Here is a 25,913-nt window from a genome sequence, read left to right as displayed (position 1 = left end):
TTCAATCAGAGGCAAGCCTTGGGTTAGCTCAGTTAGGGACAGGTCTGTGTTCACCCAGCTCAAAGGAACCTTGTTCAACTTCTGCTTTCCTGGTGACCCAAGACAAGGATAATTCTCTGTGGCTGGCAGTGTTGTTCTTAGCTGTCAAGGCAAGATGGATTCACTGTGGAGATCTGATATGGAATTACATTAGGGGAGAGCAGCAGGGCTGCCAGGGGGTGTTATCTCTGAAGGCTCCCCTGCTTCGGGGAGGTGATGCTCTCCTGGCTGAGGAAGGAAGGAAGGACACATCCCAGAGCTCCTAATCTGGTGATTCCTGGCGTGCAGGTGGGAGGGCAGGGTCACAGCATTGGGAATGACCCCGGTGCACTGCAGTGGGGTTGTTGTTCCAGGAATGGGGAATGGCAAGGATCATCCTGCCTTGTATCCCAGCCCCACACTGGGATTGCTGATGGCATGTGACAAAGGCACTGGTCTTGAGAGGATGGACTACCTCCAACCCTGGATCTCGTCAAGGAGTGGCCTCAGCTCTTGATGTGGATTTTTAGGCTGACATAAAGAGCAGTTGGAGCTTTGTCTTTTTTTCTGGTTGTTCTCCACCTCTCCCTTTCCCATTGTTGTGCTTGGAGAAGCCCAACAGGCAGCTTGCCTTGTGTCTTTCATTCAGCCCCACATCCCAGTTAGGATACTGGGCCTTGTTTTCCCTTGTATTATCCTCTCTCTCAGACATCCTGTGGACTAAATAGTCATCCCTCTAAACCTCTGCTCCCTCCCAGCCTTACACAATCCCAACCACTTGGCAGATTTCTGGGATGCTTGCGATGCTGAACAGGAGGCAACTGGAACAGCCTCTCCCTGGGGAGGTTATAAAAGTTGTCATGTTGGCACTCTGAGGGAGAAGAGGGATGTGGCAGAATCCACTGGCTCCAACCAGCAAGGACCATGTCCTTCAGCCCCCTAACTTGGACATCACCCTGGGGAAGGATTTCTCTTTCCTCTCCTTCCTGCTCTGATAAGGTCAGTGCTGGTACAGCAATGCCTTTCCACCTTCTCCTCAAGAACAGGCACTGTCAGTGTGCACAGACCTCTTTGTTGACCAAACCACCTTCTCCCACATCCCACCCAGCTTTGCTTTTTTTCACTCAAAGAATCTGTAGGACAAGATTCGGGCACGGGATGCCTCCTTGGAGGACACGCTGCTCACCCTGCTGCTGTTTGGAGATGTGATGAGCTGGCCAAGGCTCAGGCTGTGCTGCAGCTGCAGGGATGCAGTGGAGCCCACAGCAGGGTGGCTGTGGGACACTGAGGGTGAGGAAGGAACTCCCTACGTGGGGGGATGTGCAGGGAGCTGGGGTGCACCCAGCTCTTGCTGAGCAGCCACGCTCTTGTGGCAATGTAGTTTCACATCCCTAATGAGGAAATGCTGAGGGAGCTGGGCCAGTCTTGACTAAGAGGGGACCCCATCAGGTCTGTCAGTGTCTGCAGGGAGGTGCCAGGGCATGGACCAGGCTCTGCTCCATGGTGTCCAGCAGCAGGACAACAGGCAGGAGCTGATGCCTGGGAGGTTCCACCTGAACATGAGGAAGAACTTCTTTCCAGTCAGGCTGCCCAGGAGGGTGTGGAGTCTCCTCACTGGAGATATTCCAGAATTTTCTGGACACAATCCTTTGCCATGTGCTCTGGGATGACCCTGCTGGAGCAGGGAGGTTGGACCAGGTAACCCACTGTGGTCCCTTCCGACCTGATCCATTCTCTGAACCCCCTCTCCAGTCAGAGGTGCCTCCTGTGCCCCTGCAGGGAGTGCTGGCAGCTTGCTGCCTGTGGAGAAGATTCCAGATTTTGGGGGTTGGATTGTCCCTGCCCCACAGCCCTGTCGTGTTCAACACAACACAGCCATATCACAGACAGTGAGATGCAGCTGGAATGGCTGGCATGCCTTAGGTTCTGTGTCCTAGGATTTAGGACTTATTTGCCCCTTAGAGATGTTCATTTTGATTGAATCTGCCTTGTTCTTTTCTTCTTGGACGACCTTTGTCACTCTTGCACCCTGCTATTGGCTCTTCAGACTCATGCCAGATTCATGCTGGAATCCAGACAGGATAAAACAACAGAGTTAGTGATAATCACCCATTGTGTGTCTCTCACAAAGTCAGGATGAGCCTCCTGTAACGCCCTGGAAGTGTGGGTGAGCTCTGAAAACCAAAGGAGTCGTGTCCCATTCTTCATTGTCTTCCACCCTAGGGAGCCGAGTGTCACGTATGGGGAAGGAGCTCTCCTGATTTACACCAGGGGGGAGAGGGAGGCCCAGTGCACCCTGAAGTCCAGAGGCTTTCCATGTTTGCATTTCATTTGACGTGGCCCGAATCTTGGAATTGGGAAAATTCCATTTAAAAGGCCATTTGCGTGGTATTTACAACCCAGCTGGAAGTAGTAAATACCGGAAACCTTGGAAGCACTCATGCTCTCGCTCAAGCTCCTTCATGAGATAGATCATCAAATTCCTTGTGAGGGAGCCAGTTTCCACCCCATTCTTCAGGCTCCGTTTTCCTTGGATTCACTTCAGAGCAGCTTCTCCCTGGTGCTGGCAGCTGCCCCTGCTTGGCAGCACCTCCTGCTTTTTGAGGTTTGTGCAGCATCGAGGGGCTGCTCCCTAGACCTGATCACCACCCCTGGCTTCCAAGAATAGCAGCAACAAGGGGGGGATGATCAGGATATCTCCCAGGATAGCCAACAACCCCTCTGAGGGCTCAGTGGCACCTGGAAAAGGACAAGGAGCTGCTGTCAGGGAACCAGCACCAGCAATCAAACCCTCAACAGGCAGCACATATCTCCAGTGTCCTTGACAGGAGGACGTAAGAGGATATTCAGGGACAGGATTGTCCCTTGAGCTGCGCTGTCCAGGCTCCAGAGCCCGTGAGGATGAATTGAAACTGCAGCCTTTGGCATTGCCTGAGAGACCTGTTTGTCTTGTGCTCCTTTTGTCACTGAAGATGTCACCTTTCCACCCTCCAGCTGCTCTGTGCTGGCTCTGGTCTCCTCTGTGAGGAGTGGTGGGATAAGACCAGAGAGCCTGGGCTGCTGTAAATCCCTCAGGCAGCCCCAGCTGAGGCTCTCTGCTCTGCACCATCCCACCTCGGGAGGCACATGGACCATCCTCTTCCCTCTCCAGCACTTTGGGGCTCCATAAATGGGAAAATCCCTGGGAAGAGGGGCAGGAGAACAGGCAGAAGCTGTTAGGGCAGGCTGCAATCCTTTGTTAGTGCCTAGGTCCTGTTTGGAGATGGGAACAAGGTCCTTACACACCTTAAAACTCCTTTCCACATAAAACATCAGGGAACCTGGATCTAGAGGGACCAGCAGAGTGATCCTGAGAGCTTACAGAAGGACAGAGGGTACTTATGGGGTTTCCACTGAAATCCCATGTTTTTTCCTCTTCACCTGTGATGGATTCTGGAAGTGCTTCTGTCACACTGCAGCTCTGCCCAGCTGGGCTGTGGCAGGCAGTGAAATGTCTGGGCTAAATGGAAAAATCAGCAAGCTCAGGTTGTAAGTCAGGCAGTTTTACACCATGGAAAAACAGAGTTTGACTGGTTTGTGTTGTATATTTTAAAAAATCAAAATAAAATAAACAGTCAAACCCCAAGCCAATGATTTCTGGTGCCAGCAGAGTGATGCGGTTTAATGCTGAAAACTTTATTAGCAGAACAATGCTGCATTTTACAAGACATTGTTTTTCCACCCCAGTGTTCTTATTACTCAGCGGTGGGTCAGGAATCCAAACTTTTTACACTGTCCATAAAAGCTCCAGCTCAGGCTGTTCTTCCAGATGTATCTCCTGTCATGGAGCTGAGATCAGGAGAGAGGTTAGACCTGTGCCTCCAGCTTTTGGCTTTCAGGGGACTTCATCCTTTCCCCTCTCCTACGAAAATGGGACCTGAGCTGGTTAAGGAGGATGACACATTCCTGCATCTCCTTGCTCATTGTTTCAGCTGGTTTTAAAAATGGGATGGAATTGCTCATTTATCTCATCCTGCTTCCCAGCCCAATTCACAGGGAAGGCACAGGAGAAACTCGATTATCAGGGCTCTGCATTGCTGAGGTGAAGGAGCCAGGCTTTGATGTTGTCAGGAAGAAAGAAACGGGGCTGTGGCTTTCCAGCTGAATTTACGCTAGCACAGAGCCAAAGGCCACTGTGGGGACGTCCCCATGGTGTCCCTCAGTACCTGCTCTCTGTGGGATTGTTGGACCAAGATGAACAGCAGCAGTTGTTCCACGCTGGATTTGGAAGACCCCTGGGTGGGAAGAAGGGGTTGTTTTACATGCAGAGAGGGTGCAGCTTCCAGCAGAGCCCTCGTGGCTGTTTAGAGCAATAAGGGTTACGTACATGTGCGTGTTAGAAGAAACAAAGGATGCCTGCACTGCCCACCTGCCCCTCCTGAAGATGTGACATGGGCATTCTCCTCGGAGCAGCCCAGCAGCAACACTCTGTGCCTCTTGTGGGGCAGATGATCTCAGTCCTCCTTTCTGTGCAACTGCTTGGGGATTGTTTCCCCACCGTATTTTGGGGGTGAAAAAAATTACAGCTCAAAACGTTGGTGGAGAAAAACTGTAAAGGGTAACTTGTTCCAAATTTCTTTCAAATTTGACCCCTGTTCAAAGGGTGCAGCCAGGACAGCTCTAACCAAGTAGGATGTTTTCCTGCCTGCACCAGAAATCCTGTTTTTGAAGCAGCAGCAAAGTTAATCCATGTCAGAACAGCTCCCCTTCCCTTGCCACACTGTCCTTAAAGTCTCTCGGTGAAGTGTTCATCCCTGGGAATTTTGCCATCCATTCCAGCAGAGCTGGATTTCATTTGATGACCCTGTGAATGAATAAATAAGTGCACATTCATTTATTCATTTGGCCTCACCCTGGAGATTTCACCTAAATTGTTTATCTCCTTCCCTCTGCTGGCCTGGGATGCTGCAGGAAACAAAGGGCTCTGCAAGATGTGCCTTGTTGTTTCTAGCTGTGAAATTTACTTTTCTCCTTTGTTCCCCTTGGCTCCAGCACACGGCCCTGTGTGGATTTATGTGCCCACAGCCCTGTGTGGATTTATGTGCCGAGCTGCCTTGGCACAGCTGAAGGCTGGGGCTGTCAAACTCCAAATCTGATTGTCCCAACGCTGGGAGGATTTTATTGTGATCTCCATTTTTGTCTCTTTTTATCATTTATATTTTATCATGGAAATATTTTATTGTAAAGGATTTGAGCTGACGGCATCAGCTTTGAGCCTCCTGGGGGAGAGGGGGGATCCTGCTAGGTGCAGAGGTCACAGGCAGATGTTATTCCTCAGGTAAAAGTGGCAGCAGGAAGGAGATGGGGAGCATATGGGGGGATCACCAAGCCCGATAAACCTCAGGATCCCTCCAGCATCTTCATTTTCTTCCCAGAGCTCCTGGCTAAGCCCTTCCCTGCTCCAGCAGAGCGGGCCAGATGCAAGGCTGGGTTTCCACAGGATAAACTGAGATCCATTCCAGGGAAACGATGGGGATTTACCCCGAGGGCAGTGTCAGATTTTCTCGGTAAAAGCAGGAGTGTGGATAGGGATGCTCGGCTGCGGGCGCCTTATCATTGGTGGCTACCAGGACTTTTCTCTCCCAACAGATGAGGAATGTTCCACCACCGAGCATCCCTACAAGAAGCCCTACATGGAGACCTCTCCAGCAGACGAGGACCCTTTCTACAGGTCCAGTTACCCGCAGCAGCAGGGACTGAACACGTCGTACAGGACTGAGTCGGCGCAGCGCCAGGCCTGCATGTACGCCAGCTCGGCGCCGTCCACGGAGCCCGTGCCCAGCCTGGAGGACATCAGCTGTAACACGTGGCCCAGCGTGCCCTCGTACAGCAGTTGCACAGTGTCTGCCATGCAGCCCATGGACAGGTTACCCTACCAGCATTTCTCTGCCCACTTCACCTCGGGGCCGCTGATGCCCCGCTTGGGCAGCGTGGCCAACCACACGTCGCCCCAAATCGCAGACACCCACAGCATGTTCCAGCACCAAAGCTCTCACCAGCCCATCGTCAGGCAGTGTGGACCTCAAACGGGCATCCAGTCCCCTCCCAGCAGCCTGCAGCCGGCGGAATTCCTCTATTCCCACGGCGTGCCTCGAACCCTGTCGCCCCACCAGTACCACTCGGTGCACGGCGTGGGGATGGTGCCAGAGTGGAGCGAGAACAGCTAACCAGGGGGGCAGGGAATGCCAGAGCCACGGGAAAATCCCAGCAGACGGGAGAAGGAAAAGGAAAAGAATCCCCCTGTTGATAACAAAGCGTTTTGCAAGACTCCTTGAAGTGAATGTTCACCGCTAGCACTCGAGAGGGACGGACAGTGACTGAAACCACGGCTGGAAGTCATCGGCCTCGCTGTGACTTGCCCTGACCCCCCTTTTGTTTTCTTTTGTCTCAAAAGAAAAGCCAACGGCCCAGCACACTTCTGTCCCTCCAGGGTCCCACCCAGTTTGTGTTGCTGCCACCACCCTCATCCCCCCCTGCCCTTCTGCTCTTTTTGTTCTCCAAGGGACACCAAACTCCTGCTGCCTTTCTCACCACGGTCAGAATGCTTGAACGAGAACAATTAGGATGTTACTCTTTTTTTTTTTTTTTTTTTTTTTTGTGGTGTTGATGTTGACAATGTTATATAATAAATAATAATATATATTTTTTCCTTCCATTTTCTCAGAAAAAAAAAAAAAAGAAAAAGACACCGGCCCTTTTTACCAAGGGTGGATTTTGGAGTGGTGTTTCTTTTTCTTTTTTTTTTTTTTTAGTCAGTGTTATCTTTACTTTCAACAGAAAGAGGTACTGAGAACCCCCAAATCAATAAATCCAGTACCTACCTCACCCAGGCATTGCACCAAGAGTGAAATTACTCCCACAGGGAGCTGTGTTTCCTTACAAATTCCCCAAAATTGTCTCCAGGAACCATTCCATAAACCATCCCCTCATCTCCTTTCCCACTTGTAATTCTCTCACTCCTCTTCCCTTCCCATCTCCTGGTCTTTCCTGGTCCCTCAGCCATCTCTGACGGAAGTGTGGGGTTATTTCCAAGCTTGCAAACATCCCCAGCTTGAGTCCTGCTGGATTTTTAGCAGCATGTGGAAAGCCAGGCTCTGAGCCAGCTGCCACAGGGGGAGAGGGGGGAGAGAATGCAGACACTGAGAGGAAAAAATTTGCTCACCAAAATGATGATGACGCTTGTTTGCAATCCCAGGCTTTCATTTTCTCCTGTGTTCCTTTGCTTCCTCTCCAAAAGAAAAAGGAAAAAAAAAAAAAAAAAAAAAAAAAAGGGATATCAGTCTGGGTGTGTGAAGCAAGATATTAAATAAATGTGTTTAAAAGGGGCAGAAAGTGATCATGAGAGGCTGGGAGTGGTGGAGGCAAAAAGAGAAGGAAAAGCAAATTTGTGCAAAGAAAAATGTCTACTGCAGAATATTTCGGGTGTAAAATTTCCTGGTCCTATTTATTTATACGTGGGAGTTCCAATAACTCCAAGGATGTCACAAAAGCAGCTGATTCCAAGAGGTTCAAATTTTCATTGAAATGGAAGTTTGCTTTCTTTTCTTCTTTATTTTTTCCTCTCCAAGCTGTGCACACTCTATATAATTTACATATATTTTTAATTAAAAGTAATTCTAATTAACTAAAGAGGTATACCTGCGTGTCAGCCTCTGGGAATGTGGGCGGGAATGTGTGGGAATTCTGATCTGGGAGGGAATATAGACAAGTATCCAAAGCCATGGAGCTAAGGAGAAAAAAATAATCCCAAGCTAGCTGTGTGTCAGGTTTCGTGTGCCAATTTATGGCTACTAAATACCACACACTCTCAGTGACAGGGGAGTGTCCATCTATTGTTAATGTATTTTCAGGTTTGGGGTGGTTTTACCTGATTTTTTTTTTTTTTTTTTTTTTGCTTTTATTTGATTCCTGTAATTTAATTTTTATTGATTTCTGCTGTAGCAGAGGAGGTGCAACACCACGGGGGGAAGGTAGGGATGGGCTGAGCTTGAGCTGAGTTTGGGGCTGTGGCCTGGGGTCACTTTCCCATCCAGGCAGACTTCCAAGTGACCTTGGTGGGTGCTGGGGTGGCACTGGGAATCCCCAGTGAGGTGGAACTTCCACCCTGTTCCCAGGGAAATGAGGCTGGTGGGAGGTGTTTGGCCCAGGGGAGGCTGTGTCCCAGCCTTGGTGAAGGAAGGGAGATGCTTTGGGAACTGGAAACCAGGTGGGAAAATCAGCTCCAGGGCGATGATGAGGTTGCAGTTGGGAAACCCAACAGAAAGGTTGGCTCTGTGTGGCTGCTGGGCCAGGATCACCGCAGGAAGAGCATGGAAGGAGCTGAGGTGTCCCCAGACTGGCCAGGATCACCTCAGGAAGAGCATGGGAGGAGAGGAGCCCAGGAGGTGCCTCCAGCCTGAGGATCACCTCAGGAAAAGCATGGAAGGAAAAAAGCCAAGAAGTGTCTCCAGCCTGGCCTGGATCACCTCAGGAAGAGCATGGAAAGAGAAGAGCTCAGGAGGTGTCCCCAGCCTGGCCAGGATCACCTCAGGAAGAGCATGGCCAGGTCCTGGGAAGGAGCTGAGGACGTGTCCCCAGCCTGTCCCACATGGCAGGGACACCGAGGGACACCCTGCACAGGCACAGAAAGGCAGCAGGATTGTTTGGGATACAGAAAGATGGGGTCGGCTGAAGAGGTGTTTAAAAATGGTTTATTGCAAAATCAGTCTCGTGGAAGGGCGGGACTGTAAGGTTGTTGCACCCAAAACCATCACATTAGAAGCCTTGCATCAGAAGCCATTATAATTCTAATTACAATGTCTTTTATAAAGTTCTTATCCAATCAGCACCTTCCACGGAGCTCATTAGCATACTTATAACCGATTGCTAATTGCTGAGTTTTACACAATTTACAGCAATGCATCTTTTTCTATCCAATCACTTAACTACAGAAATTTACTGCTGTATCTTCTACTTTTTATCAACTCTCTAATAAGTTCTGTTGCTAAACTTTGTGTTCTACTCTCTTGGCTTAGCATATTTGTTCACTTATATGAGGCCTATTTCTACTTGCTTAAAACATACTTCTGCTGAAACTACAACTCTTTATTCTTATTTTGTGTCTGTTTCACTAGTCTATTCTACAGCTTCAAGCCTTCTCCAAGGTCTTAGGTCAAACCCTGTATCCATCTCTACCTCGGAGCTTGTGTGTTGGAGGCCTTGGGAGCTCTCTGTGCTTGCATTCCCCCCACAGGATCAGCAGGGCCACTCCACAGAGATATTCCCACCTTGCTGCCCCAGGGATGTGGGGCACGGGATCTTCTGGGCCTCTCCCAGCACTGCCTCCAATAAAACTTTCTTCTTTCGGATGTGTGCTTTTACACGTCGTGATTGTTGGGTTAGACACAGCCAAAATGTGATGCTGGAGCTCGCTCTGGGTATCAGCAACATTTGTGGGCACAAGGAGATGCAGGCACCACATGTGGGACCTCAATTCTTGCAAAGATTTTTGTCTGCATGCACCACCCCCAGGGAATCACCCAAACGTTGCATTAAATCACACAGAACATGAAGGGCTCCAGGATTGATGAGTAAATTGCATTTTGAGTCAAGGAACACAACAATTACACTGTATTTAGCTGTCATCTGCATTGTGCTTTCCCAGCTTTGCTGTCCCACTGCTGACCATGTAATCATCTAATCCCCATCGAGTGGTTCCCATGTAATTAGAGGGGCAGTGGTTACCCTGCAAGTAAGGAGGTCTCCCCAGAAATGCCTGCCAGGCATCTCAAAGAGGATTAAGGAGAACTAAACTCCCATGGAAAATTACTTCTTAAGTGTTGTGAGGAAAGCCTCAAGCTTCCAACTCCACTCATTTCCTCAGATTTGGTTTTTGGCTCTTTGGGGTTATGCTGAGATTCTGTGATGGGTTTTGGGGTTGGAAAACCAGGCAGATCCCTGAGGATACAGCCTTGTGGAGCCACTTTGGTATGAGGAGCAGGGAGGCCATCAGTGTCATCACTTGTCACAGCAGCAAAATCTGGGATAAGGCAAAGGAAAGGTGGTGGGAGGATCCAATACAGCCTTTTCCTCCTCTATTGAAGAGTTTGTCAGCGTGGCATTTCCATATGGCAATTCCATTTCCATGGGCAGGACTGGCAGGAGTCAGGATGGGAAAGGAAAAGTGATCCCAGCCTGGATGTGGATGTGCCTGTTCTACCTCGAGCTTCTACTTTTCCCCAAGTGGCCCAAAACAACACCAGGAGCTGTCAAGACGAAGGTTATCCTCTCCCTTTGATGTTCCAAAGAGCCTAATGTGATTTCTTTGATTTCTTTTCTTATGGATTTATTTCTTAGCCAAGAATAATAATGCCGACGATAACAATAAACAGCAAAATTAGGAGAAAAATGACATTTGTCAGTGGATGAATTGGACAAAAGAGCTTGCAAAATTCACACTAATCAGAGCTAAACTGGCAATTTTTCCCTGTGAGGATGGGGAAGAGGAATCTCAGAGAAGCTGTGGCTGCTCCTGGATCCCTGGCAGTGCCCAAGGCCAGGCTGGATGGGGCTGGGAGCAGCCTGGGACAGTGGGAGGTGTCCCTGCCCATGGCAGGGTTGGCACTGGATGGGCTTTAAGATCCCTTCCAACACAAACCATTCCATAATTATTTAATAAGAAGCCTTGAAACTTGAGGAGGACCATCCCCAACCAATCCTCTGGTGGTTTTCCATAAACCCCACTGAGGGTGTTGGGGGTGGGCTGGGCTGCTCCTGCCCCCGGCCTGGGGACAGGGATGATGGAACCAGAGCCCAGGAGAGGAGGGAACTGGCCTCCAAAGGGAGCTCCAGAGGAGGAGGAGAGCTGCTGAGCTGGGGGAGAAGGCAGTGGAGGCCCGTCCTCCCCTCGAGAGGGAGTCTGGTGAGGAGAGGAGCCGTGCAACATCACCAGGCAGAAGGCAAACTTTAGGGATGAAGCAGAATAAACAAGAGCAGGCTGAGCAATTCCTCAGAGCAGGAAACCCAACCCGTGCTGAGAACACCTCTGAAAGAGCGAGCAGCAATTCCAGGCTGTGGTCACAATGCTGTTTTTCCAGCTGCCTCCCTGGGCTCAAACACTCCCTGCTGGGTACCTGGGGAGGATTTTGATGCCCTGAGAGGCACAGAGAGCTCTTTGTCTGCCCCATCAATCACTCCACATTTCAGGTGTCACCAGCCACAGTGCAGGGTGGGTTTTGAGATGATTTTTCCCCACCAGCAGCCCCCAAACCTGCACTGGTGAAGCTTTTCCTACAGGCTTGTAGGGGGCAAAGTCACCCCTCTGCTGCTCAGGCTGCTCCCACGGCAGAGCCAACCTCCCAAAAATTGCTGTTGTGCCTCGAGGGCTGAGGGAAAAAAATATCCCAAAGCCTCAGGATTCTTGTCCATAAATCCAGCCCACAATATCATAGATTTTACAGTGCTGCCAACTCTGACAATTTTATGATGGGTCTCCTGTGATTTGCAAAAGTGTGGTTTAGTTTTTTCTCCTAAAATTTCCAGCTCCTGGAGACCAGTGAATATATGAGGTTCTCAAAGGATTCTGAGTCTTTCCCCCACTGCCGTGGTTTTGATTTTTTTTTGTTTGATTTTAGAATATACTGTAAAGTTGGAAATTTTACTGGAGAGAAAAGGTGAGGCAGAGAAACCACGACTTGGGGAGGTGGGGCTAGAGATAATCATGGCTCAGAAATAATTAGTTTTGGGGGTTTTTAGAATTTGATTGTTTGCTTTTAAAAATTATTTTTCTCTTTTAAAGCCAATGCTTTTGCTGCATTACTTTTGACTAATAAAAATGACAAAGTTGAAGTGAGTGACAAATGTTCAGAGAGTGGTTTGAATAAATCCCACCCCCAAAGATGGATGATACTTCATTCAAATTTAGATTTTACTCTTTCAAAATTTCCATTGAAATTTTCCAACCTGAAGTCATTTGGGAAGGACACGTTTCACTTGAACCCATCTCACCCAGGGGCTCCAATATTTCCTATTCCTTTTTTTTTTTTTGGTTGAAACAAATCCTTCAGACTCAGTGCCTGGTTCTGGCTGTGAGGTTTGGAGATTTTGCCCTGCAAGGACTCAGCTACAGAGGAGTGGATATAAAAGTGTTCCTGAGACAGATAAATGCAGAAATAAAGGTGCATTTCCCACAGTCAATCAGAAGGACTGGTTTGAACATCTTGGCTCAAACTTCTCCTGAGAACACTTGGGAAAACCCTTGGGATTTCCTTGGAGACAATCCCAAAGTTTCCTACCAGCCCCATTTGCCCCTGGAGGAGCCCTCCCAGCACAGGGATTAAAGGCAGGGGGAAGAGGAGGGTGGGGTTTTGCATCAGCTCCTTGTAGAGATTCTGTTGGGAGCACAAGTGAGCAAAAAGAAAAAAAAAATCAAAAAAAGGATGTGGTGAGGATATGGGAATTGGGCACTGTGGATGTCACCTGGGCACTGCTCTCACCCAGAGGCGTTTGCTTCTACTACAGCCAAAGAAATGAGCTGTCATCTGTCTCAGGGCAAAAAATGTTGTTTGAATTATGAAAAGTACAGCTCTAAGGTGGGAGGGAGGAAGAGGCAAACATGGTGAGTCCTTCAACAGCAAGGGACTGAGGGCTTGGGGGTACCTGTATTCATAAATGTGGTTTTGTTGCCTATGGTAAAACCAGATTATTATTATTATTATTATTATTATTATTAGTAGTAGTAGTAGTAGTAGTAGTAGTAGTAATAGTAATAATATTGTTATTAATATTAATATTAATATTAATATTAATATTAATATTAATATTTATTTTTATTTTTATTTTATTTTTATTATTATTATTATTAGTAGTAGTACTACCATCATCATAATAACAATTATAATTATATTCTAATACTAATTCATTAAAATACTTTAATATTTTAATTATTTATATTTTATTATAATTTAATAACACATTTTACTGATTTTGTATTTATTTAAATGATCATAATATTTTAGTTAAGAATAATGATTTATTATAATTAATTAATATTATTGTTGTTGCAATAATCTCTCTGTTTGGTGGGAGGTGCCATGTGGAGAATGCCTCTACCAATGTGTGCCCGTGTCCCCGTGGTGCTGTGGTGATGTCCCTGTCACCGACCCTAAATGTATCAGCGACTCTAAATGCAAATTTCCCTTCAGCTTTTCCTCAGAGCTGCACTGCCATGAATCAGGAATTTGTCTGTTGCCCCTGGGACTTCCCATTCTCCTGCAAAAGGCACGAGATGGAATCCCAGCTCCTCTTTTCCTGCTCCTTCTTTCCAGCTGGTTCAGGGCACTGCCCGTGCCGGGGGTAGGGCTTTGCCTTGCAAATTTGGGGGAGTTCCCCAGTTTTTTGGGATCCATCCGAGCAGCAGCTCTGCTTTCCAATGTTTTGCTCCCTGAACTGGGTGTCCTGTCCCATCATCCCAGGCTTCAATAAATGAAGTTATTGCAAATCGTCGGTGCCAATACTGATGGTTGAGGGATGCTGCTTGTAGCCAACCACCACCTGGAATTTTGGCTGCTACAGATCCCCCTGGGATCTGTTGGCCCAGGAAACGTTCCACCCTCTCTGCTGTCTATTTACCCAGTCCCTGCCTCATCAGTTTGCACTTGCAGATCTCTGTAAAAGGCAGTGTCAGGTCCTGATCTTCATCAGAAACTCGCACTGGGGAGTGCCCCAGCATTTCCCATCTCTGGAGCACTGCAGACCTGAGATGTCTGGCTGCAACTTCTTCATCAGAGCTTCTAATTACAAAAGAAGTGGCCCACAAACACCCAGGATGGTTTTTGTGTGGAGAAAGCAGGCCCAGCTGAAGCCTGGTTCCAAAGATGGGTAGAAGGATGAATTTGGGGCTGTTCCAGTAGTGTTGGCTCCCCTGCCTGGACGGGGAAGGAGAGGTAAATCCAGACTTGGAGAGCTTTTAATTGAAGGCAGAGGATGCTGTGGGTGTGGGATGTGGGATCTGTGCTGCTGGGACAGTGTGGAGCTGCTCGGGGAGCCAGGACAGAGAATGGCTCTGCACAGACACTTTACAGGCTGAATGACAGCCCCAGTATTGATTTTGGGGTGCTGCCAGCCCACGGGATGATGACAAACCCAGGCTGGCAGTGCCTGCAGCCCTTGCCTACGTGGGGAGCAAAGAATAAAACCAGTGTGGGACATTTCCAAGTCCTGCCCTGGCGCTGGGTAGTAAAGCAGGGAGGCAGCACCACCTCGTAGCTCCAGGCTGAAGCAACCTTGCACTGCTGGATGGCTTTCAAAGCCTCCAAAAACACTTGGCAAAGGAGGGTAAATACCACTGTCAGACCTGTGTGGGTACCTGTGCTTTTTGGGTGTGTTTAACCAGCAGCAGAATGCTGCTTTTAGCCCTGCATGACATCATTGCTTCACTTACAAAGGAGCAGTTGTTCTTTTCTCCTCCATTTTTAACCCAATCACCTGAAACAATCAATTGGCTTTTATGGAAAGCATGGGCTAGAAGAGGAAGCATCAGAGCTGCTTAGGTTTTGGCATAAATTATAGCAACCTGTTGCTCAGCTGTAAAGAGTATTCAAAGAGGGAATAAAACATGGGGAAGTCAGGAACCAAAAAAGATCAAATGATTCTTAGCTGTGTTATAATACAGCTATTCTATATCTTATTATTATTTAATAGTAATTAGAGATAATATGTTTAATATATAATTTAATATTTATTAATAATTAAGCAATTTAATATAATAGTTTAATATAATCTATAATGTAAATAATAATTTCAAATCTCAAGTATTTCCCCACTGTCTTCCAGACACTGGGGTTCAGTCTGTGCCTTTACTTGAAGGTTTTGACCCATAAGGAACTGAGCTCTGGGTCTGAGCAGGATTATCACCCTCCCAGGTCATTCCTGAGCCTGATATGGGATTATTGTTAAGGTTGGTTTGCTTGGATTTTTGTTCAATTGGCACAGCTGTGAATAAAGTACAGGAAAGTGAGATGTCCTTTCTCACCTGGCCGTGGCAGCTTTTAGGGCTTTTAACAGCTCGATCGGCTATTGATGGATGGGGCAGAGCCCCTTGGATCACCAGCTGGAGGCTGCACTTCCCAGGACAGAATCCTGGAGAACTTCAGGACAGGTAACTCTGCCTGAGAGCTGCAGCAGGCTGGGATGGGACAGTAGCTAAATATAACCTAAATTAGGGCTTCATCTGCAGTGTTGGGAGCCAGGAAAAGTTGAGCAGGCACTATTTAAAGAATGAATCGACTGGAGGAACTCTCCAAGCTCAATGGCATTTGACTGAGGACCCTCAACATTCAACCTGAAATTCTTCTGTGTTTTTGTTGAAGGTGGTTGAATTTTGCTTGTGAAGATCCCAAAAGACAACTGCAGATGCCCATTTCTTTAGGAAATTAAGCTACTCCTGACTCTCTGCACCAACTATTCCTTAACCAGAAGCTTTTATCCATCAGTTTTGTCCATAGCAGGGGTGCTGCTGGGAATTCCAACAGGAATATTCTTTTAGATAGACGGGCCCACAAAGAGTTAGGGTGGAGACAAAGGTCATGTGTGTTTTTTTTTTTTTAATTTTTTTTTTTTTGCTTAATCCATCCTGATGAAGTTCAGTGCAGCAGAAATGTATTTATTGAATGCTGTGCTGTGGGGATCTGTTCTCCTTCAGGACAGAAGAGTGGGATAACAGGGGAATAAATGATTTGTATATTAGGGATAACAGAAAGCACAGCCATTGTCCAGACCTGGCTTGTGCAACTCACTTGGGATTCCATCAAGGACATGATCCTTGCCTGGAGGAGAGGGATTAAATGGGAGGATAAAAATGGCAGAGCCAGGAAAACCCCCCCAGACTCCAGTAAAAGACAAGCAAACGCTGCTCTCTCCTCACACTTGGGAGTGACCCTGGCAGGAGATGCTCCCTTGATTCCCAACCTTTCCAAAGCACTCGTGGCAAGGAGCAGCTCAGTGGTGCCACGACCCTGAGCTGTCCCCTGCTCCCGTGGCTGGTGCTGGTGCTGAAGGGGCTCTTTCCCAGTGTCACTGATGGCCCTGACCTTTATGTTCAGCCCAAGCTGGAGCTCACCGAGCTCCCCCTGAGTGGGGAGGGATCAGCCTGGGAGAGCTGGCACTGCTTCCTCCCCATCCACCTCCTCCTGGCTTCCCCTGGCGTGGAAAAACCCTCAAGCTACCTGCCTCCCTCCCTTGAAGCCAAGGGAATGAAGGGAAATGGCAGAAAATCCCTTACATTGCTGTGATTTTTGGAGACATAAAAGCTTCTCTTTGAGAGCAAATACTTTTTTTTTTTTCTTTTTCCAACCCCCCCTTTCTCCTTCTCGTGGCATTAGGGCTCAAGAAATTCCTTGGAAAATAATTTGTCAAGGCCCTGCCTGATCAAAGACATATATAAAAGGACCCTTTTTTTTCAAGGGGAAAAACTCCCCCTCCGAGCTCAGAATGAATTGGCAATTCATTTACCAACTGTCAGATAAAGTAGCTCAATCCCTATCACATCTTTAGCTGGAGCTGTGGCCAGAAGGAAGCAATTCCCGGCCCACTGTGCGTCCATGTTTGGGGTATGTTAGTGATTAGAGTATTCCTGCCTGGGGGATGCAGAAAGATATGACTCAGATTCACAAAAGAGCCATAAATCTCCCCCCTTTTATTCAAAATGTGTGTTTTATAGCCATTTCCTGGCCAATTTCTGCCTCGGATAAATATGTAACATATCTGTGTGTGTAGAGTTTTTAGGGCTGAGTGTTGGGCTTCCTCTCAAGAGCCAACTGCCTGCTCAAAGCAGCAGAGAGCCACACTCAGCTTTTTCCTTTTATTCACAGAAAGTTCCTTGAGTGAGCCTCGATTGCCTGTCCTGGTGGCACCTGCTCCTGTTCTCCTTGAGCTGCGGTCCCTGGAAAGGGCTGGGTGGGAGATAGGATCTGGAGGACCCCACAAAGGTCATCCAGGCTCCAAGACAGGATCAACCAGGTTGGAAGGACAATGTAGGGCTGAAGGAAAAGGCAGGAGGAGATGGACAGCATGGAGGAAAAGTCAAGGCAGGGAATTCCCCCAGCAGAAATGTCCAATATCTGTAACTGTGCCTGCAAGCCTTCACTGAAATCAGCTGAAGTAGCTGGGAAATGCTCCCCAAGACCCATTTGCTCTTCATGTTCAGGCAGAGGATGAGTTCCAGGAGGAAGGAAGAACAACAGGAACAACTGTGCTCCTGGAGAGCTACAGCACTCAGCTGCCCATCGGTGTCCTGCTCTTCCAAGTCACGCAGAAAGCTGATTCCCCTCACTAAAACAACAGGAAAACCCATCCTCTTCGCAGGAAAGCAGTAAATTTGGGGGTCTGGCATTGCTGGTACTTTATTTTTAGCTCTTCCTTCTAATCCTTTAAGCCTGTAGTTCCTTTCTGTTTCCTTTTCCCCTAAACCAGGAGCTGCAATCGCTTGGCCCTGGTTCAAAGTCTCAAAGCCAAGGGCAAAGCTCCCAGATCTCAGAGCAGTCTGTGAGGGGCCTGAGGTTTATCTCCTGGAGGGTTTGATCTCAAAGCTGCTGGAGTTGGTGGGAATCTCATCCCCAGCCCTCAGGAGCTTTGTTTTACCCTGCCCTCAAACATACCCAGCCTGTCTGGCAGTAGCCTGGGTGCACGTGGCGTTTAAAAATAACACGTATGGCTGCAAGAAACAGCCTCAAAATGCTTCCTCAACTTTGGCCCAAAGCTAGAATTGATCTCAGATACCCAGTGTGATGCCTTGAGTGGAATACAAAGCAAGAAAAACACGGATTAATGACGGGGGTTAATGGCAATTTCTCCTAAAGGCAAGAGGAAAATATCACTTGTTAGAGTGAGATTTGTGTTATAGCTGTGCTCTGGATGCTCTTCAGGAGGGAGGCATTGCCAGGCTGCTCTTTTTCTGCTCTTTGCTGCTTTTCAGTGATTTTTGGGAGCTTCACATAGCAGGTTTATCTCCTTCCAGGTGAATAATCCTGTGGCTCTCAGAGCCAGGAGATGTCGATTCCTTTGAATTACCTCCCTCTGCATCAGTCACTGCTGGTCCTGGGGTCATTTATCAGCAGGGGAAAGAGCTTCTGGAGATCCCCCAAACGCTGGGTTTAGCAATTCTCTACTTGAGGTGACACTTTGATTTCAAACAAGGAACCAGCAGATCTGAAACCTTCCACACAAGTGTCTCTCAGCTCTGCCTGCAGCTTGTAGCTGAATTTATTTTTTTTCTCCTCGTGGTATCTCCATTTCAGGCCCCCTCATGTAAACATTTCGAAGCACATGCTGGTTTTAACAATGATTCATCCTATTAAAGTCCAAGTGGCTCCTCACAGGATGCTTTCCAGAACTAGGCAATGGATATAAAAAGGGCAGGGACCACGACTTCCCTGGGCTATCTCAAGTGCCTGATACTTCAGACACAACAGGCTCAGTTGCACAGGAGTTGGGCTCTCTATTAAAGCTGCTTAGAAATAGGATTTATAGGGGGTTTTTTTCCTGGTTTTTTTTTTTTTTTTTTTCCCCTCTAGGAAATCCCCTTTGTTCAAACATCCTAAACAGGCTCAGCTTGTTGGGGTTTCAGACAGCTCCAGGGTGGCTCAGAGCAGGGGTCTCATGTGAGGGAAGGGGAGCAGGACGTGACTTTATGCACAGCAGGGTTTATTACCAGCCAGAAAACAAAACAGTCAAGCTGAGAAACACCAATTTTCCAGCTTTTGACCCAAACATTTGGTGTTCAATAGATACAACGCACAGAAGGGCTCTTCCCCCCTGATTTGTGCCACTTTTTGTGTTTTACACAGCTGGGGAGGGCCTGGCTGGTCCCAGCTCAGCGCAGGAATTTGGGAAGCTCTGCCTGGGGAGCACGTGCAGCCCTGCAGAAGGTCCCTGCCTGTGCTCCAGCGCTTGAAATGTCACTGGGAGGTGGCATCTGTGCCCAGAGGGCTCCGTGACCCTGGCTGGGACAGCTCAGGTGCTGGCACAGGGATGTCCCAGCGCTGTGAGGGTTCCAAGGAGCTCTGGGGACAGGGAACAGCCAGGGAAGGGGGACAAGGAGCATCCCTGGGTCATACCTTGACTTGTTTTTGTGGAAGACTATCAAAGCTCTCTCAGAAATGGATTTTTTTTTTTTTTTTTTGGGGATCACCTTGTGGATTTAGGCAGAGAAGCTCAGGGAATTTTGGGGGATGTCTCTGGGAGGTTTTCCAAGCATCCACGACCTTCACTGCCTGTCCCCTCTGCTGGCTGGGCCTCAGCCAGCCCTGCCTGGCTTTGTCAGGCTGCTAAGCCTGGGCTCTTCCCTAAAATAGAAATTAAAAATGCTTTCATTGATTTTTTTTTAAATTATTTTTTTTACAAGCTGAAATGGAGCAGGCGTGTTACAAACAGGGTGTTTTTCATGAGACACTTAAAAGCCACCAAAAAAAAAAAAAATCCAGAAATGAAGCTATGACAAAATTAATCTTTTTCCTTACAAGATGATTCAATGCAGAGAAGTGTTTTACTTCTTTAGTGATTTATCAGCTGTCTTCAAATAGACCAGGTAATTTAAGGTAAAAAATTATCATTCTGTTGAAAAATCACTTTTTCTTCCTGGAGGAGAAAAATCATTTCAAGAAGAAAAGCTTTCTCTGGGTACCAGGAAAGTGCTCCTGGAGATGTTGTGGAGACAGAGAAAACAAGTGAAGTGAGCTGATTTTATATATTTATATAAAGTATTTTAAGGTCTCTTTGAATGACTTTTTAATCTGCTTGATTGGTGGACAACCAAACAGAGGTAGAAATGGCAACATGATATTTTTGAGGGGAGTTTCTAACTCATCAGACATTTGTAGAAGATATCTATGGACCCTTGGGAGTTCTGCAAAAAGAAAATTGATAGCAGGACATGACCAGGGAAAACAGAGAAAATCCAAAAGCCCTGAGCATGCTTTAGGAAAAAAAAATATAGAATTTTCAGGAAAAGCCTCAAGATGCTGGTGGTGAGGCTGAGTGAGGGAACACCTGGGGAAGATTGATTAAGAGACAGCCAATGTGTGCCTGTGATTTATGAGGAGTGGGCCTGGCTTTAGTAGGAGTTTTTGGGAGATATTGCTGCTATGGTGCAGGACAGAAAGCTCCTGGATGCAATCGAGTTCCCAGACTGTCAAACATCACTTGATAAGGTTCCAGGAGGGAGATTATTCACTCAGAGAGGGGGAAACAGACTAAGAGGTCAAAGAAGCTGTGGGGCACAAACCTGCTTGGAGAATTCTCTCAGTGCATCCAACTCAATAGAAACATGTGTGTAAATATATAAATACATATCTATCTGCCTGTCCATCTAATTATTTACCCAAAACAGCCACTCCTGCTCCTCCTTCCTGGCAGCAGGGAGCAATTCCCTGTGCTTGAATCCTGCCTGCTTCAGCTGGGAGAAGATTATTTTAGGGATTCACTCCCAGGAGGCCCCTTTGGACTTGAGTTTTGGGTTGGTTTTTTTGCTCCCCTGTGTGTTGGATGGTGGAGCTGGGATCAGGGGGTGCTGGCTGTGGTTTTTATCCCATTGTAGCTTTAGAACTGAAGGCATCAAAAGATTTCTGGGATTTATGAGGCAGCTTTAGGCCTTCCTCCTTTCTCTTTTCACCTAACAACCTGGATTTTCAACATGACCCAAAAACCATTCTAATGTCTCACTGGATAGCTTCAGAAGTGGGAGATTCAGAGATCCATCCCTGCCTTTTTAAGTGCTTTCACTGTGGCCAAGGCACTGAATTCCCCTTTTTAAGGTGTGATGAATAACCAGACCCTGCCTGAAGGATGCTTCAATGAGCACACAGTGGTTTCCAGCTGGAGAAAGACAGCGAGCAGATAAGAGAGGTTGATAACTTTGGCTTTTGGGAGTGATCAATGGCCTCAAGATATGCCTTACAAATGTTGGCAAAATGAAGGATTTTGAGCATCCCTGGAGCTTGCAGTGCCTGAGAGTCTGGAATGTGCACTGCCTTTCAAATGGATCAGGGGAGATTTCTGTAATGTAATCTCTGGCTTTATTTGTTTCCTTGCCATTTGAAATTCTCTGGGGAATCAGAAGGGCTGGGCTGTGTTCCCTGTCCTTTGATAAGGTTGTGTCTTTTGGAATTTCACTTTTGGAGGTGGAGGATTGAGAGATGTGTCCAGAAGGGAGTGAGGAGAGGCCAGCAGCTTCAGGGACTTCTGCTCTCACTCCACACCAGCTTCCTTCTGCTCTTCCCCCCAGAACCTAAACAATGAGAGCTCTTCAATTCCTGATCAATAATCACTCTTCTTGGCACAAAAATGGGCACTTCTGAATCCATCCAGTGAGACATCAGAATGGTTTTTGGGTCATATTGAAAAGCCAGGCTGTTAGGACAAAAGAGAAAGGAGGAAGGCCTAAAGCTGCCTCATAAATCCCAGAAATCTTTTGATGCCTTCAGTTCTAAAGCTACAATGGGATAAAAACCACAGCCAGCACAAGAATATGGGACAGTGCTTCCCTGGAGCAAGGAATCAGCTGGGAACTTAGGCCAGATACAGTTATGGCATCACCTTGGCATGCCAAAAGAAGCCTGAGCCTGCCTTGGTTTGTGGTGGTGAGGGAGGATCTCACTGCCCTATGACCTGGGGTAAGTCCACCTCCAAAGTGTTCTCTTTGATGGGGGTACCTAAACCCCTGAACTGAAGTTTTTCCATTTAGGAAGAGACCCCACATGGTCAATGGCCCATACACATATGGGGAAGGTCCAAAGTCAGTGGGACCATTAGGAAAAAAAAGGGAATTCCAGACAAAACTCTTCCCTGGCAGCACAGTCAGATGGTGGAGGGCCACAAAGGTCTCATGTGCTTTTAGGATGCAGTTGGACATTTTTATAGGAAAATAACTGCATGTGGGACTCTCACAGGGAAAGGAGGGGAATACCATGCACTAAGTGGCAACAGGGACGTGTTTTGGGGCTCACAGCTCTGTTTGAGACCAGTCACCTGTGATCTGTGTCCTGATCTTCACTCCTACCTGAAAGGGGTTTTTCCAGCAGATTCTCACTCTGCTTTAGTTCATGTGAAGATGCTTGGACCAGTTCTTGGGAAGAGCAAGCCTGGACAGAGTGGGAACAGGGAACAAGGACGTGTTTTGGGGCTCACAGATCCAAAGAGACCTGTGAGCCTGAGATCTGTGTCCTGATCTCCTTCACCCCAGCATGGAAGGGGCTTTCCAAGCAGATTCCCACTCTGGCTTGGTTCATGTGAAGCTGCCTTGCATCAGTTCCTGGGAAGAGCAAGCCCAGATGGAGTAGAGGCCATAAAGCTTTTCTGGGGGAATGTCCCTGGGAGCTGCTTCCTCTTCTTCCATCCAGCTCCTGCATTTTCCTCCAAGCACCATCACCATTAACCTGCAGGAAAAGGTTCTAAACCCTCAAAATACACCTGGGAGCATTTACCTTGCATGTCCCAGGATTTGCAGTGCTCTCCCAGGGCAGAAGGGGATGGCTGCAGTGTGACCCCATCCCCACAGATGCTTTCCTTGAAAATTAACTTTATCTGAGCCCAGAACAGCCCACGGAGAGAGCTCTGCCTCTGAGAGAGATCTGGGGTTCTTGTACTCAGGGCTGTGGGAGTCCTTGGCAGCTAATTTTAGCAATTTCAAATTTCTGCCTCAAGTTTAAGCTACTCATCCAGGCTTTTTCAAAATAAACGTGTGTCCTTCAGCTCCTGGAGGCTCCACAGGTCAGCAGAAAATACAGAGGGAGCATGTGGTGCTTGTAGGGATGCCCCAGCAGTGCAAAACAATGCTCTGGCTCTGGGTGAGGACAGGGAGCTGGCACAGACTCAGATTTCTGCTCGGAGCCTCTCGTAGGCCGAGACAGAAAGATAAACAGAAATGGGAAACAGTGGCTGGAGCAACACAAATGCAGCTTCTCCTCTGATATTTGCTCTTGGGGGTGGTTGCATTCCTCCAAAGTGGAGAGCAAGTCAACAACGAGACAATAATCATCACAGCAACAATAAAAAACGTGTCCACTCGGCCTGGCTCCTAAATCCTGCTCTGGCAGGGGCTGGGGCTGCCTGCTGCTGCTGCTGCAGCCCTGCTGGGAAGAGATAAGGAGACACAACCCTGCACTTGAAAGTGCACTGGAAATAGAAAGGGAGATAGAGAGAGCTCTACAAGAGGAACCCGAGCAGCCCCAGGCTTCCCCCAGGCCTGGCTGGGGGCTCCAGCAGCCAGGAGCCCCCTGGAGCAAGCTGAGAGCAAATTCTGTGTTGTGTCTGATGGACAGAGGGTCAACGTGCTCCTCAGAACTGCAACAGCTCTGCTGTCCCCAAACTGGCTGGGGATGGGGCTCCGGGGTGAACAGCACTGGCACAGCTGGGCTTTGGAGCAATTTGGGCCAGACCTGCCATTCATTTTGGGTGTAAGGGAGCTCTGGAGTCACCAGTGTCAGAAAAGTGATGGATATTATACAGAATGTACAGAAGGAATTGTTCCCTGGCAGGGTGGGCAGGCCCTGGATCCCTGGCAGTGCCCAAGGCCAGGCTGGACGGAGTTTGGAGCAACCTGGGACAGTGGAAGGTGTCCCTGCCATGGCAGGGGGTGGAATGAGATGAGTTTTAAAGTCCTTTCCAACCCAAATCATTCCACGGATTCCTTAGCAGACAGTTCCACGATCATCCAGTGCAATGACAAAGACAAACTCCTCGTTCTGTTTGGAAAACAGGAGCTTTGGGTGCCTTTTGGGTCAGCACACGTGGCCCCTCCTGGGCTCTGTTGCTTTTTCTCACTGCTCATTTCAGCTGACAAACCCCTTCCAAAGCAGCACCTAGAGAGACTGCAAAGCCAGCAGCAGGGAGCTTTTCCAGCAGATGTGGCTCTCCAGAATCTTGGCTTTCCCTGCACTTGGTGAGGTTCTCAGGAGAGGGAAGGAGCCTCTCTGAAGCCAAACCTTTGCCCACAGACCAGAACAACCCCATCATACTGAACATCAAACATTTGTTTTGACCTCAAGGGAACATCCAGACCTTGGCCATGAGATAGGATGAGCTCATGGTGTTTGTCTGCAGCAAATTTCAAGCCATCTCTGCTGCTGGGCATGTGCTGAGCATCAAATTTAGCTCGATGTTCTGAGAGATGCCTTCCCCAGAACTGCTCCTGTGCTGGGTGTAGCTCATTCTCCATGTGCTTTTTCATTTTCCAGTAGTGATTTAAGTCCTCCACCTGCTCAGCCGTTTTCCAGAGGTGAATCCAGGAGCTCAGGAGCTACATGAGGATATCTAATTCCTTTTTCCACCCTGCTCCTGCCCTCCAAAACAAACAGCAGCAGGCAACACAAACACTGCTTTCCATGAATTGTTCTGCTCTGTTTTCGAAGAAGAGACCTGGGAAAATCTGTGGAAACTTTCTCGCTGGCCCAAGTGAGTAGAGAGAAAGAAAAACATTGCTCCAGAGTCAAAATTGAAATGGTTTTGGTTTTTCTTGTGTTCAAAGATGAACAGGAAAGGCAATTCATGAGGGAAAAGGGAATGGCTGCTGTAGAAACCACAAAAAAGCTTTCAAGGACCTGGCTCCAATCCTGCTGTGCTTGGACGAGCTGCTGGTTCACAACCTGGATGTCACCAGGAGTCAGGCACGATCAGCTACTCTGCAAAACAGAAAACTGTGGGACAGGGAAGGGTTCTCCAGGTAAAATTCACTGTTGGACGGGGCAGCAAAGAGGCAGCTGCTGTTTGGTCAGAAGTACTTCAGTCTGGAGCTGAGCTTCCTAAATCTCTGCTCTAATTCAAGCCTTGTTCTTCCTCTTGCACCCCGCCCAGGATCAAAGACAGGAGAATAAAATAAAAGGAAGTGGTTGAAATGGTCTTGAAAGAGGAAATTCTTGTCTAATTCCAGGCTGTGGCAGAGGCTGTGTGCTCTGCCTGGGGAGACTCTCTCATCTCCCAGGCCTGGAAAAGCCATTGGCAGTTTTGAATCTAGAACTAAAGGCTTCCTCCCCTCTGGCCCCAGAGAGGGAGAAAAAAGAGGAGTGTTTCTGTGCATGGAAAGGGTGGCTGGTTCCACGGGAGGAATCCTGTCTTGGCTGTTTGGGAGGCAGGATGTCAGCCTCGGAAGGCCCAGGGTTTATTTTGGAAAAGCAAGCTTCAGGTTTCTCATCTGCAGCACATGGGTGTGCTTCACCTCCTCCTCCTTTGTGCCTTTCCTGCCAGGGTGTTCCCAGCCCTCCTGGTGGCCCTGTCCCCAACTCTGGGACAATGTCACTGTGTCCCTGTTGGCAGCAAAGCTCCTGGCACAGGAGGGTGCAGCTGGAGGCTGCTTTCCTCTGCCCAACCTCCTTGTGGAGCTTCCCTGCTGGCAAACCTTGGCTTCTCCAGTTTCCCACACTTCAGCTCATCCACTCCTTCCCTGAGATTCCAAAGTGCTTTGTGGGAAGCCAAAACACCTGCTCTGAACTCGGATCCTGGAGGAAAGTTGGCAGAGATGTCCTTCCTGGAGTGGAATGATGATTTTGTTTTTAAATTGCAGGTAGACAGGATTCCTTCTGTCTCTCCTGAAGCACCTGGCGCTCTGCTTCAGGAATTATCTGGGATGTGCCAGCTTGTGCCCTCTGTCCTGGCTCCCTGCAGGTGCCATCTCCCAGCCAGCATTCCCATCTTGCTTCCAGGAGGTGCCAGTGTCACTCCCAGAGCTCTGTTCCTCCTGCTGGAGAAGAACAGCATCTCTGGGCTCTGCCAGCTCTTACTCCAGCCTCATCCAGCCCTGTGAAGTCAGGCCAGCAGTCTGATCTGGAATTAGGCAATGACAGTGAGGACTTAATCTGGTGTTCAATTAGTGGTCAGCTCAGCTCCCGAGA

At 48.2% G+C, this 25,913-nt stretch overlaps 1 protein-coding gene across 1 annotated transcript in view; it reads left to right on the top strand.

Moving 5' to 3' along the window:
- Positions 1-6,224, top strand: part of TBX5 (T-box transcription factor 5) — a 36,110-nt gene extending 29,886 nt beyond the window's left edge. The window contains exon 8 of the mRNA XM_021549829.2: positions 5,647-6,224. Within this exon, the coding sequence (XP_021405504.1) occupies positions 5,647-6,224 (578 nt within the window). The remainder of the gene's footprint in view (positions 1-5,646) is intronic.
- The last annotated feature ends 19,689 nt before the right edge of the window (positions 6,225-25,913 follow it).

This window comes from Lonchura striata, chromosome 18 (assembly GCF_046129695.1).
Source record: "Lonchura striata isolate bLonStr1 chromosome 18, bLonStr1.mat, whole genome shotgun sequence".
In the NCBI taxonomy this organism is placed as follows: domain Eukaryota; kingdom Metazoa; phylum Chordata; class Aves; order Passeriformes; family Estrildidae; genus Lonchura; species Lonchura striata.
The sequence above is the reverse complement of the archived record's forward strand: the minus strand, read 5'-3'. Positions and strand labels throughout refer to the sequence as shown.